We start from the raw sequence: 20,781 nt of genomic DNA on the forward strand, positions 1-20,781 counted from the left end.
TAGTACTTCAGAACATTAGCAGTGGCCAATTGTGCATATTTTTGAAAATTCAAATTAGTAGAATGAGGATTCTATTTAAAATGTACTGTAAAACTTCGGCAGAGGAGTCATGACAAGAAACATAATAGTGCATTTTTAACAAACATACCGGAAAAATAAAATGCAGAAAATTGTGATAAGACCATATGAGTACAGTAATATAGCAGGACCTATTAATACTATGTATAATCTCACCTTTGTAATATTCAACTTCCGTTTAAGATTTTAAGCAACAATATGATAGCTACGTTATAGTCATATAGTCTATTCCAGGTATCTTCACAGTCCTGTTGCGCCTGACCCCTTGAACTCCCACAGAAAGCAATATCAAACCAAACAACAAAACAGAGAATCTTCCTCCCCAAAAGATCAAAACAAATGCAAAACCCAGAATACATAACTTGAAGTGGACTATCTGCTTTGAAGATGAAACCTTCATTCTGGAGAAGCCTGTCACAGCTCCATAATTAAGACTGAATTGAAGTTTGCCCTTAAAGGAGGGATTCATTCTCTTGATTTATATGAAGAATAGAGCAGTTTATTCTTCCCAAAAGTACAGCATTTAGGGAGATTCCTGAATGAATTTTCTGAGAACTTACAAGTAAATGTGCTTATTAGTTATCCATTTAAAGTTAGTTAATATTTCTTTAAGAAATGTAGCACCCTGCATCAACTTTTTGGGGGTTCCAAATAATCTCAGTTCAAGCGTTGTCTATCTACATAAAAATGTCAAGCTCGAGTAGAACATATGCAATGGGTAGTCTTTGAAAACAGACTGTTAGGATCAATGATAGTTTTTTCCATAGCTGAAAGTTTCTCCTTTAGCAGAAGCTCAAAAAGAATGTTCTCCTTCAGACAAATTAATGAAGAATTGTCCTTTGTGAAAATAGTTGCATTCTCATAGTCCCAATGGGACTCGGGCCACAGGCTGCACTCAGTTAGTACAGCCTTTTTCAAAATGTCCTCTATTTCTCATTGTTCCCCAAAGGACCAAAGTCACAGGCTGCCTTTAGTAACGCCTCCTCCTGCTGCCTCCGTTCACCTGCTCCTCTCAGTGTCCCTCTCTGCGTCCTGACAGAGGAGGGAGTCGTCATCTTCCCTGAGGACAGCTTGATTTCACTCTCATTGGGAACAATGTAAAAAATGCTTTTACCAAAAATTGCTTACTTAAATTTCTCTGGAAATGTAGTCATTCTATGTTTTGCATTTATGAGCTGACTTTGAAATGCTTCAATAATTTCTCCTTCCCCCAGGCAGTTAGAGCTCTACTTATCCAAGGCCGTATCCTGACATTCACTTCACTTTCTTGAATACTGCAGGCATCTTTTTTTCCCATCAAAGGCAGGGATATTTATTCTAGTAACTTTCATTATGCTCATATTAAGTGCCTGACTACCGCACACTTCACTTGGTGAGAGAAAACCCATATTAGTAGTAGTATTATTCTGCTAATTCATTGTAGAGCTTACCAACTAAGCTAGTGTCATTTAACAAGGCATTTTAATACTAGTAGGCTGGCTTGGACTCACATTTATCTTTCCTCTCCTTAAATAATTTAATCACGTGCAGTCAAATTATTTTTCAAACAGGACTATATTAATGTGAACTAGAACCTTTTAGTTCACTCCTGTAATGCCCACAGAGGAGAGTTTGCACTGGTATTCATATCCCATACTACGAACTGCGGGTCAGTGTAGACATAGTCCCAGTTTCCTAATAATGACACGTAGTTGAACTGGAGGCTTATCTCATTTATCTTTAGCTTTAGCAATCTTTAGTATAATTAAAAACTTATAATCAAAATAATTTTGAGTAACTGAACTAATTGACTAATGAGACTTCTTCAAATTTCAGTATTATCTATGTGGGTGTTTTAACACTTTTCAGTGTGCTCAGTCTGGTACAGAGATTCTGTACCACTAATTTCTTGGTATCCTCTTTTTCAGATTTGTATGACATATTTCTGTCCAGACTCTGGAATTTTAATTAGGTCCCATGTGAGTGATTTCTAGTTCGAAAATGAAAAGCAATTAGTTCTACTCTACTCTACTCAAGTCTGGGTGAAGCTTTTAAGAAGCTTCAGGGAGAAGGGGAATTTCTACTTTCCTTTAAAAATTTCCCAGTACTACTGCATCTGCTGTAGTTGAAGAAATTTTAATAAGAGAAGCCCAAGTGTGTTGGTCTCACCCGGCAAAGATGATATAAACCTATTTATTCTGTGAGCAAAGGTATATTCTCCTGTTGCTCAAGGGTTAGAATTGCTACTATTGGATCTGAGACTCCTTACTCTTAGTCTCAAGTGGTGCTTTTACAAAGAGTGACTACTCATTAGATAAATCAACACACTGATACAAGAATGTTAATGATATAGGAATGAATCTTTACATGTCCTAGATATGGTCAAGGGAAAGGGAGTGTGGCTGAGTCATCCTTTCAGTTTAACAATCCCAGAATGCCCTCATTGGGCCACAGACAGCCACTGCTTCATTAAAGTTGCACCTGCCCTCCACAAACACGACATTCAACATGGAGGCTGAATGGCCTGAAAACCTCAGAGACTGCAATCATGCTGCATGCTGTGCATAACTCATGTATTTTGAGTCCTGTGCGCAAAGCAATAACAGCAATGGCCAATGGCCTGCCAAGCTGAGAAGCACGAATTCTGAGAAGGTTCCATGACTCCTACGTGGTTTAATAATAAGCTACACATCAAGTTTTAAGGCCAAATCTAAAATCAATTTCATATCCTCTCTGAATGTTATTAAGCAGTGTGCACAGGGATTGCTGTTCATACGTTTTAAATCGTTACACTTTCTAATATTTCAGCTGATTTCCTAGATTTTTCAGCTTTCCTACACTGTTGGTCCACCTGTTGATATGAATTCTCTACTAAACTAAAAGTCCTTGGCAATAAATCTTTTTCAGAGATCAAAGTCTCTTAAAAAAGTTAATTTTAATTGATGTGCATTAATTAAACCTAAAAAATAAAATAAAATTAGCATATGTCTTATATATGAGTAAGAAGAATGGACTATACTCTAATAATCCACTATAATAAGAGAAAAAATGAATTAATGTATATAGTTTTGCATTTATATATTCTACTGCACATAGAAATGTACTCAATCAAGTAAGCATTTTTCATCTCAAATTTTATTTCATGTGCACACCACTTAAATATTATGCCTCTATCAATAAACTGAAGGATAAATAACTTATAAACCCTGTTTTTGTTTTAAAAACTGGTCCCAGTATTAGAATTTTAGAGTAATTTACATTTTAATGTTAAAAAAATTTAAGCTTTGGTTTGGTTAGGTATGCAATACCCTCAATTAATGTCAGCTCTATTTTTAAAAACATTGGCCGAAGCTCTGTTTACCAGTACTACGTATCAGAAAAGATCACATTTACATGTGAATTTTGGATTAATATCTTTCATACCACTGAAGAACTTTAGCTCATAATTAAATTTTTAAGATTTGAAAAAAAGACTTTCCATTTTCCACTTTCTATTTATTTTTAAAAGAATAAAATGTGCAATACTTTAGATATGTGGATAACTGAGTGATTGGCACTCCACCTACCTAAAACCTCCTGCCACCTGATTTCCCTTGCCCCTTCTTATTACCCTCTCAAGCATGATCTGGTCCCTGCAGTCTAAAAAAAAAACCCTTATCCCAACCTACCTCTCCAGCCATTGTCCAATCTCCCTCCCCTCTGCATGTCTATGCTTCATGAACATGTCTCTAATTCTTCCCTTAAAACTCCATTTTAAGAACATAAGAATGGCCATACTGGGTCAGACGAAAGGTCCATCTAGCCCAGTATCCTGTGTTCCGACAGCGGCCAATGCCAGGTGCCCCAGAGGGAATGAGCAGAACAGATAATCATCAAGTGATCCATCTCCTGTTGCCCATTCCCAGCTTCTGGCAAACAGAGTCTAGGGACACCATCCTTGCCCATCCTGGCTAATAGCCATTGATGGACCTATCCTCCATGAATTTATCTAGTTCTTTTTAAAGTTTGTTCTACAGTTTTTGTACAGCTATTTTCGTTAGATATGTGATTTTCTTTAACCGAAGTAGTTATGCAACCCCTAGTGTAGATGCTGTTTATTACTGGCATAAAAGCACCGTAAGTTGATATAGCTTATTTCCCTTCCCATATAAGCATCTTTATACCAGTACAACTGTTCCACACTAGAGAGTTGTACCACTTTATGTAAACTGGTATATGCTTGATGTTGCTGGCATTGTAAGTTTCATTGTTTAGGTCAGCATCAATCTTGCTTGGCATCACCCTCAACCAAGACGACGAAGGTTCATGTTCCTTGTTAATATAGGAGCACATATAAAGAGAAGAATCTTTGATATCCATTATATCACCATGCCCATCAAAGTAGTACTCTCATTCCTTGGCTACTGTCGAAAACCAGCCACCATCGGAGCACTTAGCAAACTCAACCGTGGATGCAGCCACATATGCCTGAGTGCACAAATGCACCACAGAACCAATTATATACCTGATACACATAGGTGATATTTGCATCCTCTGGACAAACAATTTAAGTCCCTCGTAGACTTCCACCACAACTTCAACAACCATCACCCATCCATTAAATATTCTCTGGAACACTCTCACACCAGCCATCAAATTCATGGACAATATGATTGGCTTCAACAGTGGAACCCTACAGACAACAATATACAAGAAACACATGGATCACCATGTCTACCTTCAGTAACCACCCCAAACACACCAAGAAATCTGTTATCTACGTTCAGGCACTCGCATGAGGAGAAAGTCCAGGATATACACCTTAAGACACTTGAAACTGCCTTCACCACAAGACAAGGACACTCCACCAGAGAAGATGATTGCATCATGAAATAGACCACCCAATGGCCCGAGAGAACCTGTTTCAATACAGAAATAAAATTATAGAATCATAGAAGATTAGGGTTGGAAGAGACCTCAGGAGGTCATCTAGTCCAATCCACTGCTCAAAGCAGGACCAACACTAATTAAATCATCTCAGCCAGGGCTTTGTCAAACCGGGCCTTAAAAACCTCTAAGGATGGAGATTCCACTACCTCCATAGGTAACCCATTCCAGTGCTTCACCACCCTCCTAGTGAAATAGTGTTTCCTAATAACCAACCTAGACCTCCCCCACTGCAACTTGAGACCATTGCTTCTTGTTCTGACATCTGCCATCACTGAGAACAGCCGAGCTCCAGCCTCTTTGGAACCCCCCTTCAGGTAGATGAAGTCTACTATCAAATCCCCCCTTACTTGTCTCTTCTGCAGTCTAAATAAGCCCAGTTCCCTCAGCCTCTCCTCATCAGTCTTGTGCCCCAGCCCCCTAATCATTTTTGTTGCCTTCCACTGGGCTCTCTCCAATTTGTCCACATCCCTTCTATAGTGGGGGGACCAAAACTGGACACAGTACTCCAGGTGTGGCCTTACCAGTGCTGAATAAAGGGGAATAATCACTTCCCTCGATCTGCTGGCAGTGCTCCTACTAATACAGCCCAATATGCCATTGGCCTTCTTGGCAACAAGGGCACACTGCTGACTCCTATCCAGCTTCTCATCCACTGTAATCCCCAGGTCCTTTTCTGCAGAACTGCTGCTAAGCCAGTCAGTCCCCAGCCTGTAGCAGTGCATGGGATTCTTCTGTCCTAAGTGCAGGACTCTGCACTTGTCCTAGTTGAACCTCATCAGTTGTCTTTTGGTCCAATCCTCCAATTTGTCTAGGTCCCTCTGGACCTTATCCCTACCCTCCAGCATATCTACCTCTCCCCCAAGCTTAGTGTCATCCATGAACTTGCTGAGGGTGCAATCTATCCCATCATCCAGATCATTAAGAAGATGTTGAACAAAACTAGCCCCAGGACTGACCTCTGGGACACTCTGCTTGATACCAGCTGCCCCACTAGACATGGAGCTGTTGATCACTACCCGTTGAGCCCGACGATCTAGCCAGCTTTCTGTCCATCTTATAGTCCATTCATCCAGCCCATACTTCTTTAACTTGCTGGCAAGAATGCTGTGGGAGACTGTATCAAACGCTTTGCTAAAGTCAAGCTATATCATGTCCACCGTTTTCCCCATATCCACAGAGCCAGTTGTCTCATCATAGAAGGAGATCAGGTTGGTCAGGCATGACTTGACTTGGTGAATCCATGTTGACCGTTCCTGATCACCTTCCTCTCCTCCAAGTGCTTCAAAATGGATTCCTTGAGGACTAGCTCCATGATTTTTCTAGGGATTGAGGTGAGGCTGTAGTTGCCTGGATTCTCCTTCTTCCCTTTTTTAAAGATGGGCACTGTATTTGTCTTTTTCCAATTGTCCAATACCTCTCCCGATCGCCACGAGTTTTCAAAGATCTTTTCCTTCAGCTTACTAACACACTGGGATTTTCATTTTCATGATAGAAAAGTGTACTTAATAAATACATTTATCTTAATTTCCAGTGTTCTGAAATACAGTAAATTATTGATGGGCAAAGAGTTGTTTTTTAAAATACCACATTTATGTTATGGTCCATTCCTGCAAGCATTTACTCGTGGGTGTACTGTTTTGCTACCATGAGCAATTCCACTGGAATATATTCACTGTAAGGAGCACTATGTTGGGTTTGCAAGATTGTGCAATAAAATACATTTTATTGACAGAGTGCAATCTGCACCAATGCATCTCACAGTGGGAGGACAGAAGTATTTCCTTTAAAATCCTCTTTAATCTTGAGTAGAATGTAATCAGCTTCATTTCTAACTATCATTTCTCATTGCTAAATATTGGGTTAAGTCATACAGAAGAATCATTTAAAAAAAATCCAAGAACAAATATATTGTATATAGTTGATGCATTGTGTGCTACTTAGTTTTTGTTGACAATTTAAACTGGAAAATCCACATCTTAACTTACATTCTAAAAAGTAAGGAAAAACATTAATTTCATGGTAGAGAGAAAAAATCAACTTTCCATTTTTTTCACAGTCAAAAAAATATTTAACAAGCTATTGTTCAAGCTATTAAAAGGTTCAGAGATCTTGGTTAGTTGGAACTATAGATGTTAATCAAAACTGTTCATGTAGCATGCCAACTCATTCATCAGATATTGTGACAAGAAAGTTATTTGTTGTGAATGTAACACAAATGTAAATGTTCCCCACTTTCTCAAACAGGCAGCAGTCCATTGGACAGTCCCAGGAATTTCTCTCCCAATGCACCTGCTCATTTTTCCTTTGTTCCTGCCCGTAGGTAAGTTAGCACATTTTGCTTCTTATGACTGGCATGTGAAAGCCACCTGAGTGTACTGCATATTTTCTACTTCAGAAAGTAGTTTCCATTTAGAGGTTTTTAGGTTCTGTTTCAAATTCAGATTAGACTGTGATTTTTAGAGTCTAGAAATGTCTTCAGCATTCCTGTTTTCTCTCTACAGGTACTGATTGTCACTCCATTATTATTAGTATTTATTGTTTTTTGTTTAGATTGCAGTTGCACATTTTGGGTGCTACTGCAAGGTGCTTTCCAAACATGGGAGATGATTCAGAGCCTCTGCATGAGGGACATGCAGTCTAAAAAAGCCAGAGACAGAAGGGTTGGAGAGCAAAGGATGGGATAAAACAAGATGATCAGGGTGACGATAGACGACACATCGTTTATTAGTCACATTTCCATGGCACTCTTTCAGGTCCCACTTCCTAATCAGTAGATGAAGTGTGTTTTAAGGGATCCTGAACGTCTCCTTTTTAAAGAAACCTATTTGTTCATGAAGCCAATCAAATTCTACATATTTGTTCATCAATTCTTGATCTCTTTGCTACCTATGACATTTGAATCTCTTTTTTTAATATAGTAGCTTAAAATGAAATACTCAGAATTTACCAAATAGATAAATGTCTGCACCATAAGACTAGTTGCAACCTGTCTTTTTCTCTGTCTGTTCCCAGTCTTTGATCATGACAGGGAAAGAGTGGCCTTTAGCAATATTGCTATAGAAAGGAGAAACAGTTAATAGGTTACATTTAGTATTAATTTAACATTTGCAAAAGGAATGCGTAGTGTTTCACTAGCATAATACAGAGGGATTGAAATGTGGAGAGGGCAGTTGCCTTGTTGACAAGTTTAGGAAGGGTGTTCCTATATAGTTGGTGGTGTGGGGAACCTCACATAACAGCTGCTAATCACATCATGTAATGTACTTTTGGAAGGAGCTCAGATTCCATGGTGATGGGTGTAGTGTAAGAAACAATAGAAGAGAAGGTGTGAAGACAATTGTGAATGAAACAGATAAATGGGGTATTGAATTTGGCATCCTTAGCAGAATGGAGGGCACAGGATGGGAGTGAGGGAGGCATAACACAAAGAGAGAGAAGTTGGATAAGTAGCAAGGAGCAGATAAATGTTGGGCCTTGAAATCAAGGATAAGACTGAACCTGATGTGGTGTGTGGGGGGGAAGGAGGGTAGTAAGATCAGATTCATGTATGAGGAAGATGATCCTAGTGGCTGCATTTTGCATGGACTGAAATAAACCATCTGAGTGTTGGCCAGAGAAGCAGAGGTTGTGGTAATCAAGATGGGATATGATGAGGGCCTAAACAGGACTTTTAGCTTGCTTGCTTGATAGTTAAATAGAAAGGTGAGGGGGAGGGATAGCTCAGTGGTTTGAGCACTGGCTTGCTAAACCCAGGGTTGTGAGTTCAATCCTTGAGGGGGCCACTTAGGTATCTGGGGCAAAAATCAGTACTTAGTCCTGCTAGTGAAGGCAGGGGGGGTGGACTTAATAACCTTTCAGGGTCCCTTCTAGTTCTAGGAGATTGGTATATCTCCAATTATTTATTTATTATTATAAGGAAGAGGCAGGATTTGTAAACAGTTGCGATATATGGGGCAGGGAGAGGGAGAAGTCAAAGATCGGCCATGGGCTGTGCTCCTGAGTGTCAGATAGTTCAAGGAAAGCGTTTGCTAGTCAGTCACTTGAGTTGCTTCCCACCTCTGACACCTCTATACATTGTTGGCAGCAGACTTGATGCTGTTTTTCAGGCATCACATAAGGATGAGTTATTGTTAGTCACAAATGTCATGGTTTCATATTCATTATCTGGATCCACACCTGTTATACAGTGGACGGGGAGAGGAGGAGGCAGGCAGGAGGGAAGAGAGCAGCTTCAGTACAAATGGTTTAAATACATTCCTATTTAAAAAGGGAGGTCAGATCCTGAGCAGGTGTAAATCAGTGTAGCTGCACTGATGTCACTTGAATTGTGCCAGTTGACAGCAGCCTGGGATCGGGTTCCAGGACTGCATGAAGGAAAGCTTTCGATAAAACTGGAGGCATAACTTCCTGCAGTTGTTGGCTGTTACAATTTTAACAATATTACTTTTAAAGCCCAGCCCTTTTCAAAGCAGAAAGCAAACCTTGTAACAGTATAACCTCAGCGGAGCAGTGCATTGTATTTCATAGGTGGTTTTGTGATGACAGTGACAGGAAAACTTGAACCTGCCCCTAGCAAATACCATCAATGATTTTACAAGACATTTGCTGCAATGTCTGCCTTTCTGTGAGCATTTATTGTTTAAACAGTGACCTGGAAATCATGAATTGTGCAACGATTAGTGCTACAAAGTTCCAAGGCCACAACCTGTATACTGTGCTCTTTTAGGCATAACACTGCTCTTTGTCTAGCTTTTGCATTTCGTTCAGTATAGAGAATGGAACCAGCCTGGACAATTTCACATTCTGTCCCGTGTCACAATACAATGGTGGTGGTGTTATGTTATTTATTACAGTAAGGCCAAGAAACCCCAGCTGACATTGGGGCACAATTGGGTTAGGTGCTGTGCAGACCACATAGTTACAGTCCTTTCCCCCCAAAGAGCTTACAGTCTAAATAAACAAATCAGAAAAAGGATTGGAAAGAAAACAAAGGCACAGAGACATGAAGTGACTTGCACACAGGAGGTCAGTTTCTGAGCCAGGAGTAGAACTGAGGTCTCTTGATTCCCTATACACTAGACAGCACTTCTAAGCTGACATGCCAGACCTGTGGAAAAGACGCGGAAATTGGGCTTGTTTTTGGATGAATTGGCTCATGAGTTGCTTGTTGGCTGGTTTTTGGCTTTTCGCTTGTTGCTGCTTCTTTTTTTACCAATCCTGGCAAGTGGGGCAAGGGAGGGGAGAGCGTCACAAGTGCACAGCGGGCCCCCCACAGTCCTAGACTGTATGTCGGGGGGGAATCTAGTCACACAGCGTGTTGGGGTTCTTAGGGACTGGCGTGTTCTGGCCTTGTTTTGAGATGGGATTCGCTTGATTTTTGGCTTATTGTGAAAGTCGGGGTGCTTATTTACTGCGTGAAAGTTGGCCACTGGTCTTCTAAGTTAGGGTTCCAAATGCAGGGGATGGTGGGTAATATTTAACTCCAAATAACATAGTGTTTTCATAGATCTTTTTAAATGGCTTTTACAGAAATATTTCTATTAATGTTTCATTTTATAAAACTATTTTTTTACAAAACTTGTATGGGGGCATCAAGTGCCTGGCACCTTAGATTTTTGCCTCAGGAGAAAGGTGCTGTGAAAAGAGTATAGAAATACAAGTGCTGCCACGTGGGGATCAAATTCCATCCCAGAAAAAGGGGGGCTGGAAGCTGTGCAAAGAAAGCTCTTGAGAGCCGTAAGGAATGGGGGAGAAGGGAAGTATGTCACCTTTCTAGTAACCACCTCTGCCAGACAGAAGTTGTGAGAGAGCCTGCTTCCACAGGTAGCTGCATCAAGCATTCCTCTGGAAAGAGGGTTGCCATTAACTTTTGGCTTTTAATGAAGGGAAGGGGAGGAAAAATGGGAGATTTGGGAGGCTCAGGGACCCCCTTTATCTATAGCTTTACTAAAATACATTTTAATTTGGTCTAAGTTGTGTGCTGATGCTCAGTTTAAAATGTAAAATTGTTTCAAACTGTTTTTATTTGAACAAGGACCAAAAAAAAGGAAGAGAAAAATGACATCAATATTTAAAGTAGCCAAGATACCAGTAGCACTAAATCCTTAAAGTCTGGGTTTAGTTGTCCTGGCACTGCTGGTGCAGCTATATTTAGTGGATCACTACGCTGTGTTGCCAGGAGAATTTCTGTGCCTTGGGTCGTTGGAAAGTACTGTGCTTCCTTATCTTACCTGAGCAGAATTTTCCATCTCTCACAAACATTATGCCATCATTGTGTGGGCCCGAGAGATCATCCACGTCTGACCTCTTCCTCTTTCACAGGCCCTACCATCAAGTAGAAATGGTTTTTCCTCTTCGAGAGCTTGCTCATGTCGATTCCATTCTCGGTGTGTGCGTGCCCATGTGCGCGGTCGTCGAAGATTTTTGCCTTAGCGGTGTCCGTAGGGTCAGCAGTGGCACCGCACTGAGTGACCCTTGTGTGTCGGTATATCAGGCGCCACTGGCCCTACACCCTCTCAGTTCCTTCTTACCGCCTGTGGTGGTTAGTCGGAGCACCTTTCCTTGCATAGCAAGAGCTAGTGGTTTTTCGCCTTTACCGACTTCGAGACTTAGGGCCTTGTAAAATAGTTTGTTTATAGTACTTAGTGTTAAGTAGTTAGAGTTTTAGCGGGGACTTCGCCTCAGACGGGGCATGCGCTGGTCTTCCAGGTTTAAGCCCTGCCCGGACTGCCTGTAAGTAACCCCCATAGCAGCTGCCTCAAGTGCTTGGGGGAATCACACGTGAGAGATAAGTGCCATATTTGTAAAAACTTTCGGGCCCGTATGCACAAAGAGCAGGATATTTGTTTACGGGGTCTCCTCATGGAGTCCACCTTTCGTCCGGCTTCCGTCCTGCCCCGCCAGGACTCGCCGAGTACCTCAGCCTTGGTGCACAGTGTGTCCCTGGCACTGGGCTCCACCAGGCACCATTCTTCATTGTCAGTGTCCAAAAAGATAGTAAGGAAGCCCGGCTTTCCAGCACCAGTCAGGAACGGCCATGGATCATCAGGCAAGGGACTCACTTCGGGCTGCCTGGCCACTCCAGAGCCACACGTTTGTGCCTCCCTGGTTGGGGCCCGTAACCCCTTGAAAGGTCCACCAACGACTTCCAGGAGCAGCATGGGACCTAAAGCCCTGATGGCACCAATGCCTTCACAAGCTGCCCCGGCACCAAGAGAGCAAAGGCCTCCGCCCGCACCGCTGACAGAGCACATGTCGCAGGAAGCAGCAAAGGCTCCCCACAAGGGCAAGCCAGCCGCTAAGACCACTCGGGGCAGTGGAGCACTGCTGATCCCCCGAGACAAAGCAATGCTCTCCACCTCCATGCTACAGATCGCTGGAGTTGCAGCAGAGATCCTCTGGGGCTCACCCTCGGTCACTGGCACTGCAATCACGATCCCCGCTGTCTCAACGCAGATCGCCTAGAGGGACCGCCAGTCTCCGTACTACCAGTACCATTCACCTTCCTGCTGGTCATCCTCTCGGTGCAGGTCCTGGTCGCCTAACCTGTGGGAGCACTCTCCGTCATGTCTCCTGTCCCCCCGGCACCGATCCCCTCGCTCTGGGCACGGGTCGTGGACAGCGACAGTTAGCAGACAGACTCGGGTGTCGATGGCCCCACTGTGGTCACTGGAAGGGGATTCGTGCGGCGCGGAAGGGCAGTTTAGCCCCTTGTCTAGATTCCACTGGTGCGAATGGGTAACGGAGGCCATGTCGACATTGACGGTGCTGCCTTGGCAGCGACGTGCAGTGGAGTACGTGGGGGATGCTGGTCATGGCGATGCCCCCTTCACACTGCTCATCGGCTGCCACTTGGGAGCAACAGATGGCGGCACTGACAGCACCGGGCTCAGTGCATGAGGCACACCTGGAGGTCGAGGCAGAGAAGACTGCACCTTCCCCTAAGCCACCCTCCCCCACGGGGAAAGATGCCCCTGGGCCTCCCTCAGGGGTACAGTCCTCATTTTTGTCCCCAGACAAGTTGGTTGTGGGGCCCGGGTAGTCAGGGTGCCGGAGCACATCCTGTCATCCCTGTATTGGTGGTTGAACCCTGGATCGGTGTTGGAGGGAGTTCTTTGTGGCCTAGTCCTCGTCGATGACCCTGGTCTCAGGTGCTTCGGAGCTGGGCTGGGGGAGCCCGTCTGGGCAAGCTCAGCACTCAAGGCTGCTGGCTGTGGGGTGATCTGGCCCTTCATATCAATGTCAGGGAGCTAAAAGTGGTTTGCCTGGCCTGCCAGGTTTACTTGCCCCACCTGAAGGGCAAGGTGGTGCAGGTCCTCATAGACAATACTGCCACTATGTATTACATCAACAGGCAGGACAGAGGCAGGTCATCAGCCCTTTGCCAAGAAGCTCTCAGCCTTTGGGACTTCTGTATGTGGCATGCCATTCATCTGGTAACCGTGCACCTGCCCGGGACCAGGAATGTGTTAGCAGATCACCTCAGCAGGACCCTTCTTGTCTTGCAGCGAGTGGTCGCTCCACCCGGAGACGGTCAGTGTGATCTTCCAAAAGTGAGGAACTCCCCAGGTGGACCTCTTCACGTTCCGACAGAACTAGAAATGCCACATGTTCTGTTCACTCAAAGGGATGTGGGGAAGGGATTGCTCAGTGGTTTGAGTATTGGCCTGCTAAACCCAGGGTTTTGAGTTCAATCCTTGAGGGGGCCATTTAGGGGTCTGGGGCAAAAATCTGTCTGAGGATTGGCCCTGCTTTGAGCAGGGGGTTGGACTAGATGACCTCCTGAGGTCCCTTCCAACCCTGATATTCTATGATTCTTTGATGGACAGGGGTTCCATGTCAGATGCTTTTCTGCTCCCATGGTCGGGGGCCCTGATGTACGCCTTCCTGCCAGTGCTGTTGATCCACAGGGTCCTCATGAAGATCGAACAGAACAGGGTGAAGGTTATCCTGATACCCCCTGAGTGGCCTCATCAGCACTGGTTCGGCACGCTGCTGGACCTTTCGGTAGCCGCCCAGCTGCAGCTATCTCTCTGGCCACACCTGCTGCACCCGAACCTAGCAGCATTGCACTTGACAGCATGGCTACTGCATGGCTGAATGCAGAAGAGCAGGAATGCTCAGTCTGGGTTTAACAGGTCTTGTTGGGTAGGAGAAAGCCCTTCACCAGAGCAGCTTACCTGGCCAAGTGGAAAAGGTTCACGTGCTGGGCTTCGGAACAACTTATCTTGGCTGAGCAGGCCTCACTGAAGGTGATCCTGGATTATCTTCTGCACCTCAAGCTCCAGGGCTTGTCCCTGACATCGATCACGGCCTGCACCCACTGCTGCTATGAGTTGGCAAAAGTGCCTCCACCAGCAGTAGTCACAGTGCACTCAACCAGAGTGCAAGCGTCATCAGTGGCCTTCCTGGCTCAGATGCTGATCCAAGAAATCTGTAGAGCTGCTACCTAGTCATCTGTTCCACACGTTTACATCCCATTATGCACTTACCCAGCAGGCCTGGAACGATGCTGGTTTTGGCAAGGCAGTGCTACACGCTGCAAGACCGTGAACTCCAAGCCCTCCTCCATTGACACTGCTTGTGAGTCACCTAGAATGGAATTGACATGAGCAAGCACTCGAAGAAGAAGAAATGGTTACCTACCTTTCGTAACTGTTGTTCTTCAGGATGTGCTGCTCATGTCCATTACGTTACCTGCCCTCCTGCCCCTATGTCAGAGTTGCTGGCAAGAAGGAACTGAGAGGGCCTAGGGCTGGCGGTGCCTGATATACCGACGCATGAGCGCAGCACTCACGGGGGCGCCGCTGCCAACCCTACAGATACCACTAAGGCAAAAATCTCCGATGACTGCACACGTGGGCACGCGCATACCTAGAATGGAATGGATATATGCAGCACATCTCGAAGAACAACAGTTACTGAAAGGTAGGTAATCAGTTTTTGTGCCCATGTTCTTCCCTTTGCGTTTGACCTATTCTCTTCAGAGATTATCCTTTTTGTGCAGTATTTATGGCTCCTCTTCCCACAATACAGAACTGTAACCAGTTGATCCTTCAGCATTATGGAAAATATTGCAGTTCTGGTTGAGAAAGCAGCATGCTAGTTTTAAGGGCAATAGGTTCACCACTAAATCTTGTAGAGTGGCTCTCATTTTAAGTAGCGGTTAATCAAAAATCTGACAGTAGGTAGTTGACAAGCATTCAGTGAGTATTTTTCAAACCCACAGAGTCAGTATATTCAGAATTCTCCCAGGATGAAGGACATATCCACTTCTGTCCATGCAGTATTGTGTGACATTCAGTAAAAGTGACTGTAATGATCAATAGTCAAATTTTGTTACTGGTTTTCCAGAAATCACATTCATGATTTTTATTTTTTCCCTTCCTTATTATCACTGCACAATTTCTTCAATTCAGCCATGGACACAGAGCAGACAGGTAAAGGGTATATCAGATATATATTGCTGCTGTGTGTATGTAATGCTTTTGCATGATTGTATTATGATATGTGGCTAATGAGTATGTGTGCTGTAATAACCCCATTTAGGCATTCAGCATTTACACTTTGAGAATAAAAATTTTGAGTCTTTGTATAGCAACTTATAATTAACAGGGATCCCTCCAGGAGAAAATGCTTTGTTCACACAACACTTTGTCATGGTGAAGTTGATCTAGTCTACATTGCGTGATGTTAACACAACTGCCACAAACACACTTGCTTTAAAATTACTTTTTAGTAGGTTATGTATGGCCAAAGTTGTTTGTTTTGCCAATGTTTCATTGTCCCAGCAGGGATAATTCCAAAATGAAATAAATGACCTAAAGTTTTCTTTTGTTCCCAGCATCCCTTCCTAAATTAGTACTGAGTCACTTTTTATATCTTTTCCTCTTATTTTACACATTGAAGTAATTTTGAAACATTTTGCTAACTGAGGAAGTAATTTTCTTTGAAAGTCTTGCTGTCTGTTTCTTGAATTTTTGAAAAAGAAATTTTTCTAGTTGCATACTGATGCTCTTTGTTGGCAAGATACACAGCTGGTCTTCATTACATTGATTAACACACTTCTCAATGTTGCATCAGTTTTTGTGGAAATGGCACCAAGAACTGCGACTTGCCATCTTGGGATAGTTTAAGTGGAGCTAAGGGGAATGGGAGATAGTTTTTACATCTTTGCAATCAAAATATGAAAATCCTTTGAAGAGGAAAATGGGCCTAATCTTCTATGATTTTGCATCTGTTCAATAATATCTGTGCTTTCTAAAATCTCTCATCTAATATGTCTATCTGCTTATGTGGCCCTCATTGCCATAGTGTTTGGGCCTCTCTCAATCTTTAATGGATTTTTATCTCCTCAACACTCTTGTGAAATAAAAAAGCAGGATTGTCCCCATTTTATATATGAAGGAATTGAGGCACCTGGTAAGTTAAGTGACTTGCCTAATGTCATGTGGAAAGTCTGTCTGAACCAGGAACTAAACACAGATCTCCTAAATCCCATCCAGTCACCAGTCTGCTACCTAATCATGTAGCCCAATAATTCACATTGTCTGTTTACACTTGCTTTTATGGAGGTAAGAAAGGAATTTTCTGTAGTGTACAGGAAATTTGGAAGTTTTCAGGAATATAACAAGAAGTTTTTGCAATATGTGGGGAGGATTCTCTTGGTATCTTGCCAGAAACACCCTATGTCTAAATGGAGTTTTAACTAAGGCATGCATTAATAGGAATTGGTTATAAAGCTTAAACCTTTATGATTTTGTGCATGAAGCATGAACCTTTTTTTTTGGTATTCTTTCAGAAATAAATATATTTATTCTCCTCTCTGGTGCTCAAATAGTTTTATTACCACAAGGAGAGGTACATGTCAGTATAAGAAGGCTGTGGTTCAGGAAAACATCCATATTCAGGAAAAAACTAAAGCATGTGCTTAACTTCAAGTACATGCTTTAAGAACCTTCCTGAACCAGGGGGCCTATGTGGGTGGATAATTGAGAGATGGCATTCACTCCATAGCAAAGGTTAACTGAGTTTCCATTATAAGCCCAAGTTTGGTCCTCCACTAATAAAAAAAAAAAAAAGATCCTGTTATATACCCATGTACTGTATGTAAATTGCACCAAAAAACCAGGAGTCTTCTCTAAATTGTATTAAAAGCTCTTAATTGTTGAATTCACTCTCATCTTATGTGAACAGGTATTGATAATTTGCCTCTGTTTTGGGAGAAATGATACTTGTACCAGAAATCTTAATACATGGTGGTAGTTCTATTGATGTGGAGTACAGGACAGGATGGAAACCATTATCATCCATCCCAGAGTGGATTGTGAATGGGATAGAATGCTTTGGGGTTTAACAGGAGACAGAGACACTTACTAGATTTAGCTAATGAATACAATTTTCTCCCTCCCTGAGGTTTTTTGAGGGAAATTGATGTCTCTTTTAGAAGCAATTACATATTTCATGTTTTACAGGTTTGGTGTTAAAATTACGCCACCCTTTCTGCAGTATTTCTAGTATGCATCGGTGGGTTTTTTGGTTTGTCACATTTTTTTCTTTAGCAGCTGTGTGCGCAACACTCTTTCCAATGGTGAGGAGACATTTCCATAGGTTACAAATACAAGAACGCAAATTACTACTAATATTGTAAATAGTAGTGAGGAAAGTGATCTTTAGAGAATAAAAAGTTAGTGCTATGTTATATAATATAATATAATAATTAATATAATATAATATAATTTGCTATTTGGAGGGCAAAGGAGCTGCAGCAGCAGTGATTCCAAGGTGTTACCCTAAGGAAATCAGCTGCTGTGACTGTCTCTTTTAATGAAATTTGGAAGTATAAAAGATTTATCTGATCCCAATAATGTCCACTTAAAAACAAAGGGTAAAACTTTCAAAAGTGCCTAAGTCATTTAGGGGCTTAAGTCCCATTGACTTTCAGTGAGATTTAAGGTCCTCACTCACACAGATGCATTTTGAAAATTTTACCCAAAGTGATTTCTAGGACCACTGGATTCTCTGGAAAATGCAATCAAAATGTAAGGTTGGCGATCTATTTTAGACCTTCCCCAAAACATTGTCCACATTGTATCCATCAAAATAATTTCTCTTGCATCTTTTCCTCAGAACGGATGGGCGCCGCTGGTCCCTGGCCTCTCTTCCTTCATCTGGATATGGAACAAACACTCCCAGTTCAACAGTTTCAGTAAGTGGCAAAGACTTTTTCAGATAACTCTGTGTGTTTAAATACATCCTAACCCATCAACTTTTAAATCCTTGCTAGATGTTCAATATTTTTTCATTGTTTTGTCAACCTTTAATTTAATATGCTATTTGCTTTAAAAATATTTTAATTATCAGTTGTGCTGCTTTTTCTCCATTTCCCAGCTCTTCCCATCTACTCTTTGCCTTCAGTATTCGTGCCAGTCCCACTGCCCCTTCTCCATTGCACAGCTGAGGGGAACATTGCATCGGTAGTGTCGGCACTTGGAGATGGAATGCTTAATCATTAGCAAGCTCTCAGCTACTTTTAAACCAGATGTGAAATTCTTGTCCACTTTTGAACTTTAGTCACCAGTGGGTAGAAGAGCTCTCTACTGACATGCTGTCTGGGAGGAAAGGTGATAATATACACCTGTTATTCAACTTGATAATAGTTTGATTCTCTGAATGCAGCTGTACCTTCATTATATATTTTCCTTATACACGTGACTGAAAAAGTCTAGACTTTTACAATTTACCTGACTACAATATCACCAGAAGCCTAATATGCCATTATCAGAAATTGAAAGAGATCTGTGCCCATTTTTCCTTAATGTCGCAGTCTGACATTTCACATTGTGAATCATACTCTTCATTGTGTATCAACAGTAAATTATATTTGAAATTACACAGAAAATTCAATTAAAAGAACGTTATTAATGTTGCAAAATCAAGCACTCAAAAGTTAGGAGATGCCAGAATAAAATTTGCCCGTGTAAACTTAATTTGTCCCTCTTGTATGTATGCATTATGATAGTCTTTAATTATATGATCACGTTCTATTTTTTTCCATAGCACCTCTGCCCTATTCAGTGCAAAGGATGAACTGTGCTCATTTAATGAGCAGTTACTCAGTGTTTTGTTTTATCTTCATAAAGCAAAATGTGGCCTGAGGCCTTATTTACTGCTTACTATTCAAATCCTGCTCTGAAGACGGAATTGTTAATTTTCTCATGGGCTTTCCTATGGCACTCATCACAATAGTGTCTGAGTGCTTCACAAACATTAATTAATTAATTAATTTTCACAACACTTCTGTGAGGCAAGAGGGTATTCTTATCTGCATTTTTCAGATGGTGAACAGACACAGAGGGAGATTAAGGTAAAAAATGCCTACTAATCTTCACTAATCCCCTTCACATAACACAAGAACCTGGGTCATCCAATGAAGTTAATAGGCAGCAAGTTTCCAACAAACAAAAGGAAGTACTTCGACACATAACACACAGTGAACCTGTGGGACTTGTTGCCTTGGGATATTGTGAAGACCAGAAGTATAACTGGGTTAAAAAAAAAATTAGATAAGTTCATGGAGGACAGGTCCATCAGTGACTATTAGCTAACGTGGTCGGGCGCAACCCCGTGCACCAGGTAACCCTAAACCTCTAACTGCCAGAAACTGTGCTACAGGGGATGGATCACTCGAAATTGCCCTGTTCTATTATTCTGTCTGAAGCATCTGGCACCCACCACTATCAGAATCAGGATGCTAGGTTCGATGGGCCATTGGTCTGACCCAGCATGGCTGCTGCTATGTTCTTAATTTTGGGAGCCCAATTTGAGATGAGTAGGACCTGATTTTTTCAGAGTGCTTAGCATTTTATATGTTCAAAAACCAACTCCCTCTGATTGCAGCTGTGAATTTTTTGCACTTCTGCAAATCAGACTCCAGGGTCTCAATTCAGGCACCCAGAAAATGAGGTTCATGTAATTAGTGATCATCTGTGAAAAGTTTGGTTTAAGCAACTTGCTGGCATCACACAGGAACTCTGTAGCAGAAAGAGACAGAATTCAGTTATCCAGTGCAGCATTTAACTGTTTTAACCACATACCATCCTTTCTCTTACTGTAATCCATCCCCCCTCATTCACCTTCCAACTTCTGCAACAAATGAAGCAGGGGTCCTGCAGACAACAGCCCCTTTTACTACATAACCTTGAGGCATCACCAGAGCAGGTCCATCCTGTGAACCGAATGAGACAGGGGTCTTGTGGAAAGAGAACGTATGATCATGTAATAAAAGACTGTATCATAATGCATATGCACAAGGTATAAATTAAGGTAACATAAGCACCTTGATTCTGGTATTTCCTTGCTCTGGAGTGCTTATCTTTGTAACCTTGATGATGATATTTTAACATAGTTTTTTGTGTGTAATTTCTGAAGTTTTAAAAAAAAAATCAAATTATATGGCATGGTATCACATTGTCACCCAATGGGTCATCAGGAGAGTTGGAAACTACATATCCACCACACTGATTTTCTGCTTGAGCTAAGGAAGTAACTGATCGCACTAGTAGGTTATCATCCTTTATGTGGACCATCATTAGAGGGGAGGATGAGACACAAGCTTTTCCAGTGAGTTTCACAAATATTTGATTACTGCAGAGCACTGGTGAGGCTCAGGAATGTTGGGTTCCGTTCCAGGCTCTGGAGGGGAGTGTGCTTTAATGGACAGACCCTGCTGCCCCATCTCCTGCAACTTGTCCCTGCCCCACTCCTGGCTCTTTGTGCCATTCCCATTCTCCTCAC

At 42.2% G+C, this 20,781-nt stretch overlaps 1 protein-coding gene across 2 annotated transcripts in view; it reads left to right on the top strand.

The window, feature by feature from the left end:
- Positions 1-20,781, top strand: part of MAST2 (microtubule associated serine/threonine kinase 2) — a 341,008-nt gene that overhangs the window by 253,520 nt on the left and 66,707 nt on the right. Inside the window, exons 7-9 of one of the 2 annotated variants that reach the window (XM_045026441.1) lie at positions 7,231-7,306; positions 15,405-15,425; positions 18,115-18,193. In XM_045026441.1, coding sequence (XP_044882376.1) covers positions 7,231-7,306; positions 15,405-15,425; positions 18,115-18,193 — 176 coding nt within the window. The remainder of the gene's footprint in view (positions 1-7,230; positions 7,307-15,404; positions 15,426-18,114; positions 18,194-20,781) is intronic. The other variant, XM_045026440.1, reaches the window with a different exon arrangement.

The sequence above is a fragment of the Mauremys mutica genome, chromosome 8 (genome assembly GCF_020497125.1).
Source record: "Mauremys mutica isolate MM-2020 ecotype Southern chromosome 8, ASM2049712v1, whole genome shotgun sequence".
Lineage (NCBI taxonomy): Eukaryota > Metazoa > Chordata > Testudines > Geoemydidae > Mauremys > Mauremys mutica.